Below are 22,849 nucleotides of genomic sequence, written 5' to 3'. Positions count from 1 at the left end.
GACGACGACTTATAGTAGTAAAGAAAGTTGAAAGATCGTATTTGGTGTCATCTGTGCTTTATGTACATGTGTGTGTGTGTGATACAGATTTGTATATTCAAGCTTGGGGTCAGTTCACAAGGTGTAGAATGTTTAATGAATGGCTCATGAGACCAACGCTAGGTGCTTGGAAGTCAACGGAAACCACACCACCTCCTGCAGGTAGACTCGGGTTTGGTACCGGGTGGCGCTTTCGAGGTCCACATGACGCTTTTATATTTTCTCTAAAATGTAATATAAGCTTCCTGTAGCTACTATAAAGTGTCATAGAAAAGTAAAGTATTTAAGATGAACCCTTTTTACCGGTAAACTGTTGAAATCGACTTTTTTATCGATCTTATCGCCAGTCGCGAGTCTGATCTAAAGGGAGTCAGACAGACGTGTTTTTTTCTCTCTGTTGATAATCTTACACAGAATTTTAAGGGTTGAAGATAAACTGCAAATTTTAGCTGCTTATGAACAAGAATTTGGAGAATCTCAGAGAGAACAAATGGGTTTGATATAAATGAGGTGACGTGACATGCGGCTAAGTACGGTGACCCATGCTCAGAAATTGTTCTATGTGTTTAACCCACGCAAAGTGCACACACACACACACACACACACACACACACACACACACACACACACACACACACACACACACACAGCAGTGAACACACACACACACCGTGCCCAAGCAGTGGGCAGCCCTTGCTCAAGGGCACCTCAGTCGTGGCCGGGCCGAGACTCGAACCCACAACCTTAGGGTTAGGAGTCAGACTCTCTAACCATTAGGCCACGACTTCCCACAAGATTTACAAACATTTGTGCGGACAAAAACAATTCCTTTTCGTTTTTTTGAAACTTTTTTAATTAATATATATTGCCTCTAGTATTCTAGATAAAAACAGAAATCCTTATGAAACTCTACAAATCCTTAAATATCCGAGTGTCTACTTTCATACGAGATCCATATTAAGCGCCACCTCGGGGTGAGACGTGACAAAGACGTTCAGTACCGGACGTGGACACAACAAATCAGGAGAAAACTCCGATTTTTTTTTAAGCCACTAGAACAAAAAGTCAAAACCCAGAGTGATCTAAAAGGTAAAAGGCACCGCCGAGCTGCATCACAGTAAGTTTTCCGTGAAAGAAAGTTTTTGTTATTTATCTGAATCTGTCTCTCGTTCTCCAGACACCACAGAGAGTTCGATCTGGCACCGAGTTCGGTTCAGTCCCTTAAACACATGTAGCTGGCGCGAACAATTTATCTGACACTCGGAGAAACAAAGCGGGAGCATGATAATTCCAGGTCGAACACAAAAGTAAACAACTTCATCTAGTGTTGTGTGCATGCAACAGCGTGATAATGCTGATGGAGGAGGGAGCAGAGCGACGAGTATAATTAACAAAGAGCAGAGCCAGAAAGAGAGAAAGAGAGAGAAGAGTGGAGAGCGAGAGAGATGTGTGACACTTGTCCTCCTCTCCCTTCAAACAAACATTTCTGTTGGGACGGAGCTTTGTCTGGGCACCAGCGAGCGCTCAATGCCTTATTTACAGTTTTTAATTGCTCTGTTGATCAGTGGCCATGAAATAAATAAAGCGGGTAATAATCAGGGCCCCACAATAGATTCGTTAGTCTCACTGACAAGCGGAATAAAATACCCGAATAGCGCGCTGGGAAATCTGACAGTAGCTTATGAAAAAGACGAGACAGGGAGATTTAAAAGAGGGGAAAAAAGCTCCAGATGCAAATTATAGAGTGTTTCGGGAGGAGAAAGCGTGCTGTGGGTTCATGAGGGAATCTTCTGGTGTGTGTTTTCAGTGTGACAAGCATTCGGGCGGTGCTTTACTATGATGGGTAAAACAAATGGGTAAAAAAATGATCAAGTATCAGAAGGAAAATGCTCAGAGTAAAAAATGGACAGAATTTTTTTCTCTTCAGGCTGCCAGGAAGGATATAATAACTCATCTGATCACTCGTTACATCTGCGGTGAGCAGAAAAGCATCTCACACCGAATCATCAAACCTTCAGGTGGAGGAACTAAATATCAGGTTCCCGTTCCTGTCAATCAAGCACAACAATCTGAGGCTATTCAGGGCACAAACTCAGCCAGACTGAACAGATAAAGATTAAGAAAGTCTTTCTCTAGTCTTGAACTCTTGTTTTCACTTTATTTTGATCTTTGACGTGAAAATTAACGGAAGCTTTTGGTCTGTAGCTGTTTTTTGCACTGCAGTGCTGCCATATGATTGGCTGGTTAGATAACTGTTATTACTTATAAACCAAACCATCCTTAAAAATATTCTTGTTTGCTGTAACCCGACCGACCCTGTCAATTTAGGACCGACTCCAATTTTTGCTTTAAGTCCGACCGACTTGCCGGTTGTAAATCTGCTTTAAGACCAACCCACAAAAGCAATAAAATAATAATAATTATATTTTAGTAAGTATTGTAAATATATAAATTGTCTAGGCCTGAGATAAGCACAGGCTCCCCGTGACCCGAAAAGTTCGGATAAGCGGTAGAAAATGAATGAATGAATGAATGTCTAGGCCTACATACAAACGAAGGCTACGTTCTTTCTTTTAAAATAAAAACCCGTGACGTCATCCATGTTTACACTATTGGTTACCGGATGTCACACTAAGTAAGGCCTGTGCGTTCGCTTCGTCTCATTCTCTCATTCACTGTCAGAGTCGACGGTTCGTGCTCGGTAATGATGGCTGCGGCTGCAGTAAACAAAATGTTCGCGGTCACCTTTCAAAGTCATACGGGCGCCATAATATATCTAAAAAATGAATTCAAACAGCTCGACACCGCTTTAACTTGGCATGAAGTTGTGCAAAAACTGTGTCCAGCATCAAAATAAGGTTTGCGATGATGCGCCCGAAGGCACGGGTTGAAGACCCAGTCAGTGACGTCACGATATGCTAATTTGTTTAAAGTCATACCTACGTAATCACCATCACCAAATTTTTTTTTTTAACATTGAAACTTTTTTTTTTTTTTAACTGTTACTGCAAATTTTTAAGGATGGCCCTGTGTTTATCTTTATAGAGAAAAAAAAAAATAACACGCATGATATAATTCTCACGGTTCTTTAATGCAACTTGCGGAGAAAACTTTACATGTAATAATAATAAAATTAAATGCAAATATTAGCAAAGTTCATTTCACAATACACTAATGCTAAGGTTCAGGGCTTGTTCATTATAACTGATATGTTCAATAAGGAATAAATCAAGGTTATAGAACATAAACTATAAACTTTTAATATCTATTCTTCTCTCCTATTGCTTATTTACTCGTTTTCCAGCATCGGTAAAAAAGTGACTAACCTACTGCCGTAATCGCTATTTTCGTCGAGTGAACTACTTTCGTCCTGTTACGCACGTCTGTACAACATCCGCACAAGAGCGTTACACATTATCTCACACGCTTACATATGTAAATCTATTCCAGATCAAAGGCGATACTCGTTTAAACAGGTCAGACCTTATAGCGTTAGTGTGTTTTACGAAAAATGCTACAGCAGCCACAAGCTCCGGGAGCTGAAAATACCCTATGAAAAATTAAAAAGTCAATCAGGTGGCAATTATTCTCTTTAATCTCTCCAAGGCAGCCAATAGGGGAAAATGCCTCAGGTGGGCAGATGCTGGCGGGGATCCTGCTATTCGGCTGAGCCAAAAAAAGACACACTCCGTCTTCATCTACCTCATGCTCTATAACTCCGGGAAAGTGCAGCGTGAATAAGAAGTAGTTTAACTTGTGAATATCACGTAAGACATGTGAGAGGAATGATAGGAAAGATAATCATTCACTCTAATAAAGGAAAGAAGGACAAGACGAGACGCGTTCCACGAGCTGGATCGTTTTGATCTCTTGCTTTTTAATGCGTCCTGAACAACACAGAGTTTTAGATTATTAACAAAACTCGACCGATACACTGAAAAATCTCATAACAACTGGATTCATAGCAAACTGAATGCCTGAAAGAACCTCAACACAATGTACAGAGTGTGTGGGAAGTGTAAGAGTGTACAAACACACACACACACACACACACACACAAACATACACACACACACACACACAGTGTTAAGTCTACAGAGCGATCAATGGAGTCTCAGGAGTATTTGATGAGAATGATCTGGGCCTGCCCTTCATTAAACACTCCTTCAATATAATGGCATCAGCAATCAGTCTGACACACTTACAATTAGACAGGAATTAAACATTCACTCCATTATACATCCAGTAAACATGACACATGGGTTAAATACGAGTAAACACATGTTAACTGAGCCCTTGTGAGTCATACGTGTTAAACCCTGCTGAATATTCACTCTACTACGTACTGTACAGGGGTGAAAAACATTTGGTTTGGAATTGTGAATGGTAGAATGGTGGAGGGGTGTTCGGTATGGTAGCGGGGTATTGGGAATACTGGTGGAAATGGTGTGTGGAATCTTGTTGGTAACAGCAGAATATTTGGAGTAATGGAATGGAGAAAAAAAGGTTCAATGGTAATTGAAATGGTAGAAAAATATCCGGAATGGTGTGATGGAGTTCGGAATTGTAGAATATAAATCATTCTGAATGGCAGAGTGGATTACGGAATGGGAGACTAAAATTTGAATGTGGAATGGAGTTCGGAATTGTAGAATAAAATCCAAAATGGTGGAATGGAGTTCGGAATTGTAGAATAAAATCCAAAATGGTGTAATGGAGTTCGGAATTGTAGAATATAATTTTGATCGGTGGAATGGAGTTCGGAATTGTAGAATAAAATCCAAAATGGTGTAATGGAGTTCGGAATTGTAGAATATAATTTTGATCGGTGGAATGGAGTTCGGAATTGTAGAATAAAATCCAAAATGGTGTAATGGAGTTCGGAATTGTAGAATATAATTTTGATCGGTGGAATGGAGTTCGGAATTGTAGAATAAAATCCAAAATGGTGTAATGGAGTTCGGAATTGTAGAATATAATTTTGATCGGTGGAATGGAGTTCGGAATTGTAGAATAAAATCCGGAACGGTGGAATGGAGTTCGGAATTGTAGAATATAATTTTGATAGGTGGAATGGATTAAGGAATGGGAGACTAAAATTTGAATGTGGAATGGAGTTCGGAATTGTAGAATAAAATCCGGAACGGTGGAATGGAGTTCGGAATTGTGAAACGATATTTTGACCTACAGTAAGTATCAGTTAGCTGGGACACGCCCTGTTCATCTTCCTTTCTCTTTCACGGCACATTAAAAGCCGTCCAGGTCAGAAGGTAACACATGTACTCTAATTTCCAGCAGACTCATAAGCAGACTACAACAGAATCAATTAAAACAAGCATACAGGAAGATGAAAGGCTACCTTGTGAATAGATGAGTCATTGCTACGCCAGACACTGAATTCCAAAGCAAAAGAAAACGTGTTATTTATCCGTGAACAATGAGGAGCATAAAGCTATAATCACTCGACCATTCAGAAAACACTTCCTTAAAAAGCAGAGCAGCCGTTTAAGGTGAACTGTGCTAATTACAATATGAACAGTCAGGAATGAGGTTATGAAAAGGTGACCGCACCCTCCGTCTTCTGCTTTAATGTCAACCTTAATAGAGAGCAATCATCCAATTATTCCTCGTTACATCTGCGGTAATTTCAGGAATTTAACAGTTTCTGTTTTCCTGTTTTCATAACGTATTAAAATTACATCGACTTATAGTATACATACCACCTTATAATGTCTCACAAACCTGTAAAGTGATTTATTTAAAGTTTATAAACTATAATTCACTTCATAAAGTCAGGCTATAAAAAAAAAAAAAAAAAAAAAAAATCCTCACGTATTATATGTCTGACAGTTTATAGTGCATTATTACTAGTATTAAATATAAATATAACTATTATTACTATTATAGTGCTATGAACATCGGAATATACCAGAAGCTGTGATTAAGTGACTGGTACACTGATTCATATATTGTATCCTAACTATAAGACAGTTTCTAGTGCATTATCAGTAGTTATAATGCATTATAACCAGGGTTTAGATATAATATACCAGAAGCTGACAGGACAGCATATATATATATATATATATATATATATATATATATATATATATATATATATATATATATATATATATATATATATATATACGTATTTCAAAACCTACCTAGAATGTCCTTGACAGTAACACAGGTCCTAATATATGATCTATTTCACAGGTTATAATGCATTATATCTGTGATTAATCACATAATATACCAGAAACTGAAAGCAAGGAGACAATGTCTATGTGAGGTCTTTATTAATCACTTGATTAATTTTGTCATTCAATATAACACTGGTTCTAATACATGATCTGTTCCACAGATTATAATGCATTATAACCGGTGCCACATATAATATACCAGAAGCGGATTAGACTTTATAAAAGATATATAACATATTTTTACTAATTATTATTATTATTATTATTATTATTATTATTATTATTATTATTATTATTATTATTGTTATTATTATTTTGTCATTCACTATGAAGCAGGTTCTAAAATAGTTATCTATAGCACTGGTTATAATGCATTACAACCCGTAGTACAGATAGTGTACCACAAACTGTCATAGTAATACACAAAAGTGTTCTTAGTTATTAGATGCTTATAACACATTTACTATGTGTTTATAAAGCTTTATACAAAAGATTTCTAAAAACACTTTCTATGAAGGCTGTATGTATACTCATAAGGAATTATACACACTGCTATAATTGGTTATGAAATGTCTATAAAGTTCAAATGAAATCGTCGATAGAATGATTTTGTAACCTGATTTTGTAACCATATCCTCTCATAATGTGCTGCTTGGTGATTATAACAGGTTACGATGTGACACTACTTACAGTATAACAAACGCATCGAGTTAATGATACCGAAAAAAATAAATGATACAGCCAGCTTTAAAGCCTGAAGCATTTCCATCATTTATTATAAACTAATCTGTGTATTTTTTTTTATCCTAATGAATGTTCCTACGAAGGCATAATTACAGGATATAACATGTTCAGCGATGATTACGCATACTGTACGACCTTCCGTAGAAAGTCAACTCCAACATATTTGTCACGTGTTTTCAGAGTAGTTTTTCTTCCTAGTCCCGGATTTAGGAAGACGACAGATGGAAAAGGGAACGTTAGGGAATGATGGGATGCAGCCTGGGTAATTATTTGTCACATTCTGTGGCAGACTCTCCTCTCTACTGCATGCTTTAAAAAAAAATACATAATTAAAGACAAACTACAAACTACATCTCCACTAATACGTGTCACACTAGAAAGCATCAGCCACTTTACTGAATACGAACAGCAGTCATGCTGCTCCCTGTTCTTCCACTGAGTGTAGCAGCAAACCACATCAGCCCAGACCTCCTAATTGCCTGAATGACACAACCAGTGAAGTAAGTCCTTTTCCTGCAGTGTATCACACATCATAGCTGGAGTATGAGGCGTGTAGATTAGGACACGGACGAGGCTTTCCCTCTAATGAACGAAGCCGCTCCGCCATTTTTTTATGCTTAATGACGTCCCGGCATTCTCTGACATTATCTCAGCACGCCAGCTGTCATTGGTGGACGTTTTCTCATGACAGGAAGGACCTGGCAAAAAAGACGACGTGAGAGACTGAATAGACGGGAAAGAATAACAACTTATTAGGAGAGATAGGAGAGTGTGTGTGTGTGTGTGTGAGTGAGAGAGAAAAAGAGAGAGAGAGAGAGAGAGAGAGAGAGAGAGAGAGAGAGAGAGAGAGAGAGAGAGAGAGAGAGAGAGGCGAAGTCATAATTCTGAATGTTGTCTAGCATGTTAATCAGTGAGTCTATGCAGCAGAGATAATGCCTCTGTGTCTGTGTGTGTGTGTGTAACGGCATACGGCCTATTTCCGCGTCATTAGGTCCAGTCAGGTTTTTCAGACAGACACACACACACACACACGCACAAACCCACACACCAGAGAGTCATTTATGTATAGGCATCTGTACATGGTGATAGGAAGTTCAGATGAAATTAATGGACAGTGCATTCAGCAGACGCTCACACACACACACACACACACACACACACACACACACACACACACACACACACACACACACACACACTAGATGTAAGCATTATTGTGTCATTATGTGTGCTTGGTTCTTGGTGTGTGTGTGTGTGTGTGTGTGTGTGTGTGTGTGTGTGTGTGTGTGTGTGTGTGTGTGTGTGTGTGCGTGCGGTGTAAATGAATCTCTGCAGTGTTGGCTCACTATCTTCATTAGGACAGGAATAACTGTAATTAGGGTTAACTCATAATGGCTGCGGACGGCAGAGCAAAACGAGCAGGGCTCATTTAGATCCAGTTTTATATACCCCTATAAAAATGAGACACACACACACACACACACACACACACAGTACACTCTCCACACAAATTACACCCACATGCCAAGGCCCATATATATGGTAACCAAATGAAAAGAATTTAAAGCACAAACCGTAAGAGGGTAGATTAATGCCAATAAAAACGATTATCAGATGATATGTGAGAGGGCAAGCAGTCACTTAATGGAGTACTGCAGCACGTTTTAACCTAACGCTACGTGCGTCTATAACGTGTATGACATCAGCATGTTTAATATACTGAGAAAAATCCACAACAAATATAACAAAAACCCTCAAAACTCATTTGTATGTAAAGTTATAGGGCAGCTATAATAATTTACTCTATAATCTGTGAGGATTAGTTCAGTGGCTGGTAGCTCAGGTGTGGGCTAAGGTGTGGGACTACAGATCAGAAGGCTGTGAGTTCAAATCCCAGGTCCAGCAAGTTTCGGGCCCCTCAGCAAGGCCCCTTAAACCCTCAATTTCTCACATGTATAAAATGAGATAAAAATGTATGTCGATAACGAATGCCATGAATGTAATTCTAATAAATGTGTTCCACTAAAGGCATCCCTGATACAGTGGCTGAACGATCAGTCCATGTCTTAGTACATGAGGAAGGAGAAAACGTCTCACCTGAGCTCCTGTAACCAAAGGAGTAACCAAGCATGTAGGATGCAACATATAATGTGTTAGAAGCATTAACATAAAATATTAACTGGAACTACTGACAAAACTGTTACGGAACAATCTTGAGATTTGTTAGAACTTGTGTATTTTTTTTTTCTTGTCTCTGGAAACTAATTGTTGACATTCTGCAAATTTGATAGATAAAGTCAAAGGAAATGAACTGAAGTATTCCGTTAAGGCCATATTTCTGCAGTAAACATGATCTGGTACACACCCAGACACACACACACACACACACATATACACACATACACACACACACAGACAAAGCAGCATCACTAGAGGCAGGCACGGAAATCTCCGGATCAATCGATACCCGCACAGCTGCTGCCAGTCGCCTCTCTGTCATCACCAATAATAAATAATGGATGACACACACACATGCTGAACCACACTTCCGCCATGTGCCCTCAGAACAGGAAAGATGCACACACAGACACACTCTCTCTCACACACACACACACACACACACACACGTCTACACATAACACGTCTCTGTAAGTATCGATCCCAATTTCCATTGTAGGAATTGTTTGAAGAATGAAAAAGTGTTGTTAAAATCTTCCTGCTTCTCAGAATTGAATCATAAACCAGATCAGATCAAAAAGGATAAATAAATATCAGAGAAACACTGAATAAATATTGAAGTTTTTCTTTTTACTCTGAAATAAAAATGAATAATACACCAAAGTTAGAAGGGTTCATTTCTTTTTTTTTATTTCTCACCTGCTGGATTGAACTCACCACACACGCACACACACACGCACACACGCACACACACACACACACACACACACACACGCACACACGCACACACACACACACACACACACAGAGTACTGACTGTCAGCCGGACCACGAGCCGATCGTTTCGACGGACATCTTGTACGATCAGTGATTACATACACTGGTCCTCGTGTCTTTACACTGACCATTGATTAGCCTGCAAATTCTGCTCGTCAACAGCAGATCTATACTGTGTGTGTGTGTGTGTGTGTTGAGTGGGTTGAAAAAAAAAAAAACACTAACTGTGTCTATGAAGATTGTTTGTCTGAGTTACGAATACATTGATAACATGTTATAATGCATTTGTCTTAATGACACGTACTGCTTTAGAAGTATTTACATAAAGGCAGTCGAGCTTATACAGATGTTTATAATGCATTGATAATGAGGTCCATTCTAAGTTCACAGGATTGTGATGGGAATATAAATATCACAATAATAAAGATTTTAGAAGAGTATTAGACATTTATTTGACATGCACACAGTTGTGATTGCTAAGGAAGGTGAAGGGGAAAAATGTTTATTAAATAAGCAACATCTGAAATGGTTTGTGTGTCAAAATAAAAAAAAATAAAAAATTATTAAAATATTTCTTGGAAATTTCCTGAATACTGTAATAAATATGTGTAAAACTATAGTTAATTATTATTATTATTATTATTATTATTATTAGCAGTAGAAATAGTATTATATATAATACTAATACAAGTTTTCATGAAATTTCAATGAAATATTTTAATAATTTTTTTTTTTAGGCGTGTCAGCCAAGACAGCCCCACAACATCCAGAGACTTAAGGTACTCAGGGCGGATCTCATCCACCCCCGGTGCCTTGCCACCGAGGAGCTTCTCAACTACCTCAGTGACCTCAGCTTGGGGGATCGACGAGTCCACTACCGAGCCCTCCGCCTCTGCTTCCTCAATGGAAGACATGTTGGTGGGGTTGAGGAGATCCTCGAAGTACTCCTTCCACCGTCTCAGGATGTCAGTCAGCAGATTCCCACTCCCACTGTAAACAGTGTGAGCAGGGCACTGCTTCCCCCTCCTGAGACGCCGGACGGTTTGCCAGAATTTCTTCGAGGCCAACCGATAGTCCTTCTCCATGGCCTCACCGAACTCCTCCCAGACCCGAGTTTTTGCCTCTGCAACCACCCGGGCTGAAGCTCGCTTGGCCCTCCGGTAACCATCAGCTGCCTCCGGAGTCCCCCGAGCCAACCAGGCTCGATAGGACTCCTTCTTCAGCTTGACGGCATCCCTTACTTCCGAGGTCCACCACCGGGTTCGAGGATTGCCGCCACGACAGGCACCGGAGACCTTACGGCCACAGCTCCGTGCGGCTGCATCAACAATGGAGTTGGAGAACATGGTCCACTCGGACTCAATGTCTCCAACCTCCCTCGGGATCTGGTTGAAGCTCTGCCGGAGGTGAGAGTTGAAGATCTCTCTGACAGGAGACTCTGCCAAACGTTCCCAACGGACCCTCACAGTACGTTTGGGTCTGCCAAGTCTGTCCAACTTCCTCCCCTGCCATCGGACCCAACTCACCACCAGGTGGTGATCAGTTGACAGCTCCGCCCCTCTCTTTACCCGAGTGTCCAAGACATACGGCCGGAGGTCAGATGAAACAACCACAAAGTCGATCATCGACTTCCGACCTAGGGTGTCCTGGTGCCATGTGTACTGATGGACACCCTTATGCTTGAACATGGTGTTTGTTATGGACAAACTGTGACTAGCACAGAAGTCCAATAACAGAACACCACTCGGGTTCAGTTCGGGGGGGGGCGTTCCTCCCAATCACGCCCCTCCAGGTGTCACTGTCGCTGCCCACGTGAGCGTTGAAGTCCCCCAGTAGAACGACGGAGTCCCCAGTCGGGGCACTTTCTAGCACACCTCCCAGAGACGCCAAGAAGGTCGGGTACTCTACACTGCCATTTGGCCCATAAGCACAAATAACAGTGAGAGACCTCTCCCCAACCCGAAGGCGCAGGGAAACGACCCTCTCGTTCACCGGGGTGAACTCCGACACATGGCTGCTGAGCTGGGGGGCTATGAGCAAGCCCACACCAGCCCGCCGCCTCTCACCGCGGGCAACTCCAGAGTAGTAGAGAGTCCAGCCTCTCTCGAGGAGTTGGGTTCCAGAGCCCAAGCTGTGCGTGGAGGCGAGCCCAACTATCTCTAGTCGGTATCTCTCAACCTCCCGCACCAGCTCAGGCTCCTTCCTCCCCAGCGAGGTGACATTCCATGTCCCTGGAGTCAGATTCCGTATCCGGAGATTGGGTCGCCGAGGCTCCCGCCTTCGACTGCCACCCAATCCACATTGCACCAGCCCCTTACGGTTTCTCCTGCAGGTGGTGGGCCCACAGGAGATCGGCCGGGCCCCGTGGGGTAAGACCCGGCCACCAGGCACTCGCATGCAAGCCCCAACCCCGGGCCTGGCTCCAGGGTGGGGCCCCGGTTGCGCCATACCGGGCGACGTCACGGACCTTGTTATAATTTTCTTCATAAAGGGTTTTTGAACCGCTCTTTGTCTGCGTGGCAGTTGGGGACAGTGCCTCTGGACTGGCAGACTGGGGTGGTGGTCCCTCTGTTTAAGAAGGGGGACCGGAGGGTGTGTTCCAACTATTGGGGGATCACACTCCTCAGCCTCCCCGGAAAAGTCTATGCCAGGGTACTGGAGAGGAGAATTCGGCCGATAGTCGAACCTTGGATTCAGGAGGAACAATGCGGGTTTCGTCCTGGTCGTGGAACACTGGACCATCTCCATACCCTCACCAGGTTGTTGGAGGGTTCATGGGAGTTTGCCCAAAAAGTCCACATGTGTTTTGTGAATCTGGAGAAGGCATTTGACTGTGTCCCTCGTGATGGCCTGTGGGGGGTGCTCTGGGAGTATGGGGTCCGGGGCCCTCTGTTAAGGGCTGTCCGGTCCCTATATGACCGGAGCAGGAGTTTGGTTCGCATCGCCGGGTGTAAGTCAGACTTGTTCCCGGTGCATGTTGGACTCCGGCAGGGCTGCCCTTTGTCACCGGTCCTGTTCATTATTTATATGGACAGGATTTCTAGGCGCAGTCGGGGGCCAGAGGGAGTCAGGTTTGGGGACCACAGGATTTCGTCTCTGCTTTTTGCAGATGATGTTGTCCTGTTGGCTTTTTCAAATCAGGACCTTCAGCATGCACTGGGACGGTTTGCAGCCGAGTGTGAAGCGGCGGGGATGAGAATCAGCACCTCCAAGTCCGAGGCCATGGTTCTCAGCCGGAAAAGGGTGGCTTGCCCTCTTCAGGTTGGTGGAGAGTTCCTGCCCCAAGTGGAGGAGTTTAAGTATCTTGGGGTCCTGTTCACGAGTGAGGGAAGGATGGAGCGGGAGATCGACAGGCGGATCGGTGTATCTTCCGCAGTGATGCGGTCGATATATCGATCTGTTGTGGTGAAGAAAGAGCTGAGCCGCAAGGCGAAGCTCTCTATTTACCAGTCGATCTACGTTCCTACCCTCACCTATGGCCATGAGCTTTGGGTCATGACCGAAAGGACAAGATCCCGGATACAGGCGGCCGAAATGAGTTTCCTCCGCAGAGTGGCTGGGCGCACCCTTAGAGATAGGGTGAGGAGCTCAGTCACTCGGGAGGAGCTCAGAGTAGAGCCGCTGCTCCTCCACATTGAGAGGGGTCAGCTGAGGTGGCTCGGGCATCTGTTTCGGATGCCTCCTGGACGCCTCCCTGGGGAGGTGTTCCGGGCATGTCCAACCGGGAGGAGGCCCCGGGGAAGACCTAGGACACGCTGGAGGGACTATGTCTCTCGGCTGGCCTGGGAACGCCTCGGTATTCCCCCGGAAGAGCTGGAGGAAGTGTCTGGGGAGAGGGAAGTCTGGGCATCCCTGCTTAGACTGCTGCCCCCGCGACCCGGCCCCGGATAAGCGGTAGAAAATGGATGGATGGATATTTGACATACAAACCATTTCAGATGCTATATTGTTATTGTTATATATATATATATATATATATATATATATATATATATATATATATATATATATATATATATATATATATATTATACATACACATTTACATCATACATATACTATTTATTTATTTATTTATTTATTTATTTAAAAAATAATTAGTAAAATATTTCGTTAAAATTTCATGAAAACTTACAACATATTATTATTATTATTATTATTATTATTATTATTATTATTATTAATTCTTTTTTTTGAGGGGGGGTGTCTTGGTTAGTTATTATCTGCTGAAAACTAACTTATTGTCACTTGCAAATTTCTAAAAGCTTACAAATAAACATAATAAACACACCCCCAGGACTCAGTAGAGATTTATGTCAAAATATATTCAGCTTATAATAATGTAAGCTTGAGTCAGCCTACACTGAGTGTATTACTGGAAGGCCTCATCTCTCCTCATATTATCAACCTGGGTACAAAATGCTGTAAATACTCATGTAGCAGGAGTCAGAACAGTTTCTCAGGTATTACTGGATGTACTGTATATCTGTAGATAGATCTGTATACTGTGGATCCATAAGGCTGAATATATCTGAGTGTGCTGAGGTCACTGTGTACAGAACAAACAGATTTCCCTGCTCATAGCAGACAATGATTTCAGTGCTGCAGACACATCAATACTCGCTTTACTGTGTGCAGTATTACAATTTGTGGTAAAGATGGAGAGAGAGAGAGAGAGAGAGAGAGAGAGAGAGAGAGAGAGAGAGAGAGAGAGAGAGAGAGAGAGAGGAGTGGAAAATGGCCTTTTGATGCACTAGACATAAATCCTTATTTTGGTATTAAGAAAGCGTAATATACCATTAAGCCCAGTGGATAGAAAAGGAAAGAGAGCAAGAGTGAAAGTGAGATAGACAGCCAGAGAGAGCGACAGAGAAAGAAAGAGAGTGAGAAGTGAGAAGAAGACCGTGAGAGAGAGAAAGACAGCCAGAGAGAGAAAGAGAGAGAGAGTCAGAGATAGCGAGAGAGTGAGATCGAGAGTGGAAGTGAGAGAGACAGTGAGAGAGACAGTGAGAGAGATAGAGACAGTGAGAGAGAGAGAGAGAGAGAGAGAGAGAGAGAGAGAAAGCGAGAGTGAAAGTGAGAGAGTGCGAAAGAGTGACAGTAAGAGACAAAGACAGCAAGAAAGAGAAAAAGAGAGAGGGACAGACAGACAGAGAGAGAGCTCTATGATTGCGGTGAGATCGGCCTGAGCATGTCATCAGATAACCAACCATAGTACAAGATAAGTGGGGTCAGCACACACACACACACACACACACACACACACACACACACACACACACACACACACACACACACACTCTTTAGACACCATAAAAAGAAATGGCACCGAACAGATTCACTTTTGGTGAATCATAATGATGAATGTCTGACACAATTTACACACATCACACATCTGTGTCCCCCCCCCCCCTCTCTCTCTCTCTCTCACACTCTCTCACTCTCTCTCTCTCTCGTTTACACTTTACACTGTACAACATTCTGAATTCTGGCACAGGTACAACTGAACATCACAAAGGATAATCTTCAGTCGTGAGGTTTGTCTAGATCTTAGTACGAACACGACTCTCTCACCGGAAGCCGATCGATTCGGTGTCCTTACGCACTATTCCACATCATTGTGCATTATAAGTAGTGTGAGCCGTGTGAAATTCCAACAGCGAGAGAAGAAACTTCTAGAATTTAAAATTTGACCAAAAAAAAAAAAAAAAACAACCGAATAACAATTGTTTACAAAACAGTCCATGATATTTAATTATTGTTATTTTTTTTAAACCAATCTTTACTTATACTACTGGCTAAAATATATACTTTTTGTTGTGAGTAAAATTGGCTGGTTTAGCAGTTCTAACAAACAAACAAACAAACAAACAAACAAATAAATAAAAGTTATACATATTTTATGCATTTTATTTTAGTTATTTTATTATACAGAAGAAAAAAAATATACATCAATATCAATATATTTGATGCTCGATATGTGAGGAATATGTGTAATATTTAAACAGTTGAATAGGATTGAATTCATTCATTCATTCATTCATTCATTCATTCATTCATTCATTCATCCACTCATTAATTCATTCTTTTATTCACTCCTCTGAGCTGATATATAGTTATGTGGATATACAGGCATAAGAAAAGAGGATTAAATGTGTGAGGAAAGTCCATGTCAGACCCCATGAGCCCTGAAGCCTCGCTGTGTTTTTCTTTATCTAATAGGGTCTAATGAGTCCGACAGTTAGGTAGGCATCCTCTGGAGCAGTGCGAGGCCCCCGGGGGATCATCGCTCGAACCGTGGTGCAATAAGAATCAAATAGAGCTGCTCTATTTACCCGAGTTTAGAGAGTGATGACCAGCTCGTTGCCCATTGAGCCTCAATATATCTGGGCACGGAGAGCAGGGGATGAGAAGCCTGATCTCATCTCAGAGACGCTCACATGGCCATTTATTCAGTCTGAGAAGATGTTTAGTGGAAGAAACCCAAATGTTAGATGGAGTGGATAAATATATACACCTTATAAACCCTTACTGAACCTATACCGAGGAGGAGGAGGAGGAAAGAGGAGAAAAGGCGATGAAGAGAGGTGACAAAGGGTGATAATACAGAAATATAAAGAGTAAACAGAAACGTTGAGAGGCGAAAAACATGTGACTTTGCTGACAGGAGATGCAATAGACAAAAAATAAAGCACCAGCACCTTCAAGGGGAGAGAACAAATCTCTCTCTCTCTCTCTCTCTCTCTCTCTCTCTCTCTCTCTCTCATGCAGCGAGGAGAATTGTGTTTGACTGGTGAAGTGTGGGTACACACACACACACACACACACACACACACACACTTACACTTTTTTATTTTAACCAGACTGGAATGTTTACAAACTTTGGGTAGTGATGCTACGGTGATTGTTTTACAGTTTATATTAGCATCAATGTAAAGTATTACCTCAGAGCTTCTCACATTCTCTCTCTTTACACACACACACACACACACACACACACACACACACACACACACACACACACACACACACACACACTTACAGAGCTAAGAATTGGCATCTGTGTAAAGCATTACTTCAGAATCTGTTGTGTGTCTCTCTCTCACTCACTAACAAACACACTCACATACACACAAACCTGAGAAATTAATGCTAAGCTCATTCTTTTATTGTTTATATTAGCATCAGTACCTCAGTGTCCTGTACCTCAGGATATGTGTGCTCTCTCTCTCTCTCTCTCTCTCTCTCTCTCTCTCTCTATACACACACAAACACCACACACATACACACATAGTTTAGTCTGTGAACACTCAATTGGTGTGTACTCAATAAGTCTAAGAGCTTACTCTGTGCACAGGAGGGGTTTCAGGTGTTATCCGCACGCTAACTGCTAATATGAGATCTAATCACAGGAGTGTAGACCCTGAGTGTGTGTGTCAATCCAGACCTAATTCCTCCTTATTGCTGTGAGCTGCCTCATGTTTGTCCACAGCTTGATCTGGAGCTCGGCTCGCTCTTCCTCAGTCGCTCGGCTTGCTTCACGGACTCGGTGCCCTGGCGAGAGACGAGCGGCGTGACCCCTCTGGGCCTGCTCGTGGTGATGAATAGGCTAGCTGGCTAACGCAGGTAGATTACCCCCATAAGACGGTCTGTTAGTGGAGCGGAGAGCAAGGGAGGGATAGAAGCAGAAAAGGAGGGAGGAAGAAGGGGAGGCTATAAATAACAGATTTATCTCTCTCTTGCTCCTAAGGCTCAACCACAGCAGGGGCAATAAAGAGGCCGAAGAGAGAGATGACAGAGAGAATTATGTCAGGCCCGGTTGTCAGTCATAGCACCAAGTGTGTGTGTGTGTGTGTGTGTGTGTGTGAGAGAGAGAGAGAGAGAGAGAGAGAGAGAGAGAGAGAGAGAGAGAGAGAGAGAGAGAGAGAGCATATGAATGAGAGTAAGTGTCTCTGTATGTGTTAATCTGGGTTTGCACATATGAATGAATGTGTGTGTGTGTGTGTGTGTGTGTGTGTGTGTGTGTGTATGTTTGTGTGTTTGTGTGTGTGTGTTTGACGCACGCCTGGCAGAAGGAAACTCGCAGCAGGGTGACAGGCGAGCATAATGCTCTCATCACTCTTCCTCTGCTCGCCGTGACATCAGAAGTGGCCCTGGGCGCCGACGGCGACCGCAGCTTTAGCCGCCAATCTCGCAAAAGGAGAAGAAAAAAAAAGCCCTAAACTGCAATCCTTCATGCTTCCTCTGTATGCATAAAGAGATGAAAAATCACTGCCGTCTTTGTATTGTCTCGCTGAGGTGATACACAAATATTAGTTTATATCTACTCCACCTAAGATTGCCTCCCTAAGCAAGACGGATTGGGTGCGGAGGAGAAGGGCAATATTCTGCCCAACATATTCAACCCATCTTTTATATGCTGATGTTTCCAAACGCAGGCAGGTCTGAGACGCCCAACAAGATAAAAATAAATAAATATATAAGAAGAATAAGAAAAGTTTGCCCGATCGTGCCCTTGCTCTTTAATTAGGGGGCAAATTGTCATGCGGAAAATTGCTAAAAACATTTTTAAAGCTTTTCTTTGCAGTCTAATTTTCATAGTCACGACATCGTGTTTATTACACGGGCACGGAAAAAAAAATGGAAATGAAAGCAAAAGTGCTGGAAAAAAAAATCAATGTGAAGGAGGAAAAAACAAATAAGTGTCTAACTAAACTCGATCTGTCTCATTGATCTGCTATTTGTTTTAACGCTGGAGCTGGTTTATTTGCCACGAGCCAGAAGAAGGGATGGAGAGGAAAGGAAGAAAGGGAAGATGATTGGTGAGGTGTTAGAGTTGTGAGTTTGGGGGAGATGAAGAGCAGGTGGGAGCAAAGATTTCTGGGTCAAATATTGCTCCGGTAATTCTTTTTCAGCCAGCCAAGTGTAAAACTCATTAGACAATGCATAATGCCCTTAATCAAATCAATGGCAAAGGCAACTACACACCGATAGCTCCTATCAAAACTTACACAAAGCATGGAAAATTTCTCATTTACTTATAAAAATAAGCCAAGATGGAGGAATTATCTGCGAAACAGGCTTAATTGCGCGCTGGCTTCTGGATCGATAACCGTGTGGAAGAAAAATAAAGAGAGAAAAGCGATATACATAAGCGACCGAGAAAAAGTTTGGTAGTCATGACGACATATTAGGAACGGTATGTGCTCATAAACGGTAAATTAGCTAAACGGCGTATTTCGTTTTTATATTAAATGATTCACATGAATTCAAAAGAGTCGACTCGCTTTAAAAGTCGTCGGTTTCACATATTCAGATGTTTGTTCTTCAAAATGTTTGCCTTTCAATTCGTATCCTGTCCGGCGAAACACGATTTGAGACGACGCTCCGATAAATTCGATTGAACGCCAAGTACCAAAGAATTCATATAATACTGTAGATAGGTACACCGGCTTAGTGTTAGCATGTCTGCCTGACACCTTCGTAGAGTTCATTCCCACCTCCACACGGTGTGCTAGAGTTTGCTTCTCCCCGTTCATCAGGGGTTTACTCCCAGTTCGCCGGTTTCCTCTTCCAGTCAAAAGTCAGTATTTTAGGTTGATCGGCTTCTCTAAATTGTCCGTAGTGTCTGAGTGTATGTGTGATTGTGCCTCGCGACAGGTTGGTGCCCTGGCCATGGGGTCCCTTGCCATGTTCCCTCAGTCCCCTGGGATAGACCCCATGTTCCCTCAGTCCCCTGGGATAGACCCCATGTTCCCTCAGTCCCCTGGGATAGACCCCATGTTCCCTGTGACCCTGTGTAGGATAAGCAGTAAAGAGGATGGATGGATGGATGGATGGATGGAAATATAAAAGTCATTCAAAACAAAAGCATTTTTGATGCCAGGCTTTTGGACTTGAAGCAAAAGACAAAAACGCACACTCTCTCACACTCTCTCACACACACACACACACACACACACACACACACACACACACACACACACACACACACACACACACACACACACACAGAGTGTATCCTTGTAAACAGACTGCTGGGGCTCACTGTGGTAATTACAACTCCCTTGCTACAGATGCTGTGCAGCGCATCTATTGCGACGCTAACGTAGCGAGAACGGCACATCTGGGCCTCCACGCACCTCTCGCTTTTGTTAACGGCCTGGCTCTTCATTTTTTACCGGTGACAGCAATGATATTCCAGTCATTTACTGGCATCTGGTTAGAGAGAAAAGAAAGCAGGAAAGAAGGAGGGAGTGTGTGTGAGTGTGTGTGTGTGTGTGTGTGTGTGTGTGTGTGTGTTGGGGGGGGGGAAACAGGACGTACTTTAATTAATTGTGGAGAGATTACATGGTTCTTCAAGCATGGAGTTTGTCATCAGAAGCCATTACACACCATCATTAGCTGCTTCTCCACAGTGTCAACAGCAATTTGAAAAGGACTCATAAGTTTGGGAAACAAACAACGACACATAAGCAATGGGGAGAGATGGAAGAATGGAGGATTTATTAAATAAACAAACAAATAAATAAATAAACGCTTTGTTACACAATTAGCCCCCGAGATATCTATAAACAGATTCTGTCACTCACCAGAAGGACCATTAGAAGCTCTAAGGAGCAGAAGCACTAAGACATTTAATAAACATCAACAAATCCCACTCAGAGACTAAATATATGGCAATGACGTCCTGCAGTCGTTTTGCCGTCACATAGTCGGGATTAACCCTTAAACCTCTTATACCACCAAGATTTGTTGATGCATCATAAAGTTCGATCTGTTTCTATTTACTTTTAATGTCATGGAACATCATGAAAATAACCGAGTTCCTGTTTGCACTTACACTATAGCAGCTGTAAAGATGTTTGTCTTGCTCTTGAAGTTAATCTTGAAAAATCAATTCGTCAAAAAAAATAAAAAAATAAATAAATAAATAAATAATTCCCGCAAAGATATATTTCTTCAAGAGCTAAATAAACTTGAGTCACAAATTCACAGGAACTGCTTGACCTCACTATTCCGAAGAAAACGTCTCCATTTCCTCTCTCTCGTTCTATACAGTGAGCCATCACGGAGGGTTAAGTATGACACGGCTCCTCTGTTCCCTCCAATTCAGATTCCAGTCTTTCTTCATTTCTATCTTTAATTAAGCGCTAGCTTCAACATTGCTCAACAACGCAGCTCTATCAGCTTCCATCCAGGCCCCGGAATGGAGCAAAAGTGCCGGCGGCCATACCGTAAATTACCGTGAGGAATGTGATGGGCTGGGCGCGTGAGAGAAAGAACGTGACAGGGAAGCTGAAGATCTCACAAAGTACAAATCACAAGACTTTCAATAACAGTCAATGTATATAATTTGTACCATTTGGGAAGATATTTATTGTGGAACCTGTTCAGTGTGTCCTGATGACCCGGTTAGGCCCCGGAGGCCAGAGCTCACGAGTGATGGCAGTAAATCACAGCACAGATTTGTAACAACGCAGCAACATGTACTTAAGCTGCCCGTGTGCACGTTTCTCTCCGAAAAGTATGTAAAAGTCTACATAAGCTCGTTTCGTGACTCTGTTCGTTTGCACCTGATCATCCTGCAGGCTGCATGTTAACTTTCTGCACTTAAAGAAAGTTATAAATCTATTTTATTACATTTACATTTACAGCATTCTGCAGACGAAAGGCAGGCATTTTTTTTTTGAAGAAAAAAGTTTTATAAATCGACTAATTTTATTTTAGGAAAGAAATGAAAAGCCAAAATAATTAAATTGATATTTATATAAAATCATAACGAAATGAATAAACATTAATTAATTAAATTCAGATTTGAAATATTACATTTTTATTAAAAAATGTGAATACAACCATTTTTCCACTGAACTTTCTGTCGTCTTGTCTTTTTTTTTTTTTTTTTTTTACTTCTATACATGTAAACATACTTCAGGCGATTCCTTGTGGTAGCCTAGTGGTTAAAGTGTTGGGCTACCAATCGGAAGGTTGTGAGTTCGATTCCTACTTCCACCAAGCTGCCACGGCTGGGCCCCTAAGCAAGGCCCTTATTGTTCAGTCGTATAAAATGTTAAAAGTCAAGTCGCTCTGGATAAGGGCGTCTGCTAAATGCTGTAAATATAAATAACACACACAAGTTTGTACAGGTGAGAACAAGCGACTGACACACAGCTAGGAAACAGAGTTGCAGTGAACGCAGGGTGCTACAGGATAACGTTCGTGGTGACAAGCGGATCAGTGTTTTCACGGTGACTGAGAGACAAAGGTGTGTGACTGCAACGCAGCAGCTCTTTAATTGCTAAAGCTAGAAATTAGCATTGGTTCTTTGCGCTCGCTAAGAAGGCTGTGTGTATCCTAGAGAACTAGTGGCCTTTCAGATGTGGAACGGCTCTGTCACGCTTCTGTCTCGGTAGCATAAAAGGCTTGCTTTTTACCACACACACACACACACACACACACACACACACACACACACACACACACACACACACACACACACACACACAACCTGCCACTCCTGCTGAAGTATCTTCAAACACATCTCAACAGCTGTCATATTCTATAAAAACCCCAGTCCCGGATTCTTCTAGAAGATTGTACACACACGCATGCGGGGGTTGCTCTTTCTAAACAGATTCTGACCTGCTTCAAACACTATTGATGTTCATACACATGGCTCAAAGGCAAAAAAAAAAAGTAGTAGTAGTAGAAAAAAAAAAAAACCACCAAAAAAAAAAAAAAAAAAAACGCAAGCGTCTCACTTTTAGCACTTTAAAGAATCAACTCCCAAATGCGGTATTTGGATCCAGGCTTGTAGTATTAAATTTTCCTTGAGTAGGCATCTATGTGGGTCTACTTAGCATATTAGTGCAGCATTAGGGCCCTGCTAGTGCTAATCGTTTCCT

At 42.0% G+C, this 22,849-nt stretch overlaps 1 protein-coding gene across 3 annotated transcripts in view; it reads right to left on the bottom strand.

The window, feature by feature from the left end:
* The window catches only part of fto (FTO alpha-ketoglutarate dependent dioxygenase), a 171,644-nt gene that overhangs the window by 29,024 nt on the left and 119,771 nt on the right, over positions 1–22,849 (bottom strand). The window contains exon 9 of one of the 3 annotated variants that reach the window (XM_047818270.1): positions 17,392–17,593. The exons of the other annotated variants lie outside the window; for them this stretch is intronic. Coding sequence (XP_047674226.1) covers positions 17,554–17,593 — 40 coding nt within the window. The 3' untranslated portion in view covers positions 17,392–17,553. Of the gene's footprint in view, positions 1–17,391; positions 17,594–22,849 lie in introns of those variants that run through there. 3 annotated transcript variants of the gene reach the window in all.

Source organism: Tachysurus fulvidraco, chromosome 1 (assembly GCF_022655615.1).
Source record: "Tachysurus fulvidraco isolate hzauxx_2018 chromosome 1, HZAU_PFXX_2.0, whole genome shotgun sequence".
NCBI classification, from domain to species: domain Eukaryota; kingdom Metazoa; phylum Chordata; class Actinopteri; order Siluriformes; family Bagridae; genus Tachysurus; species Tachysurus fulvidraco.
This window is presented reverse-complemented; position numbering and strand designations above follow the sequence as displayed.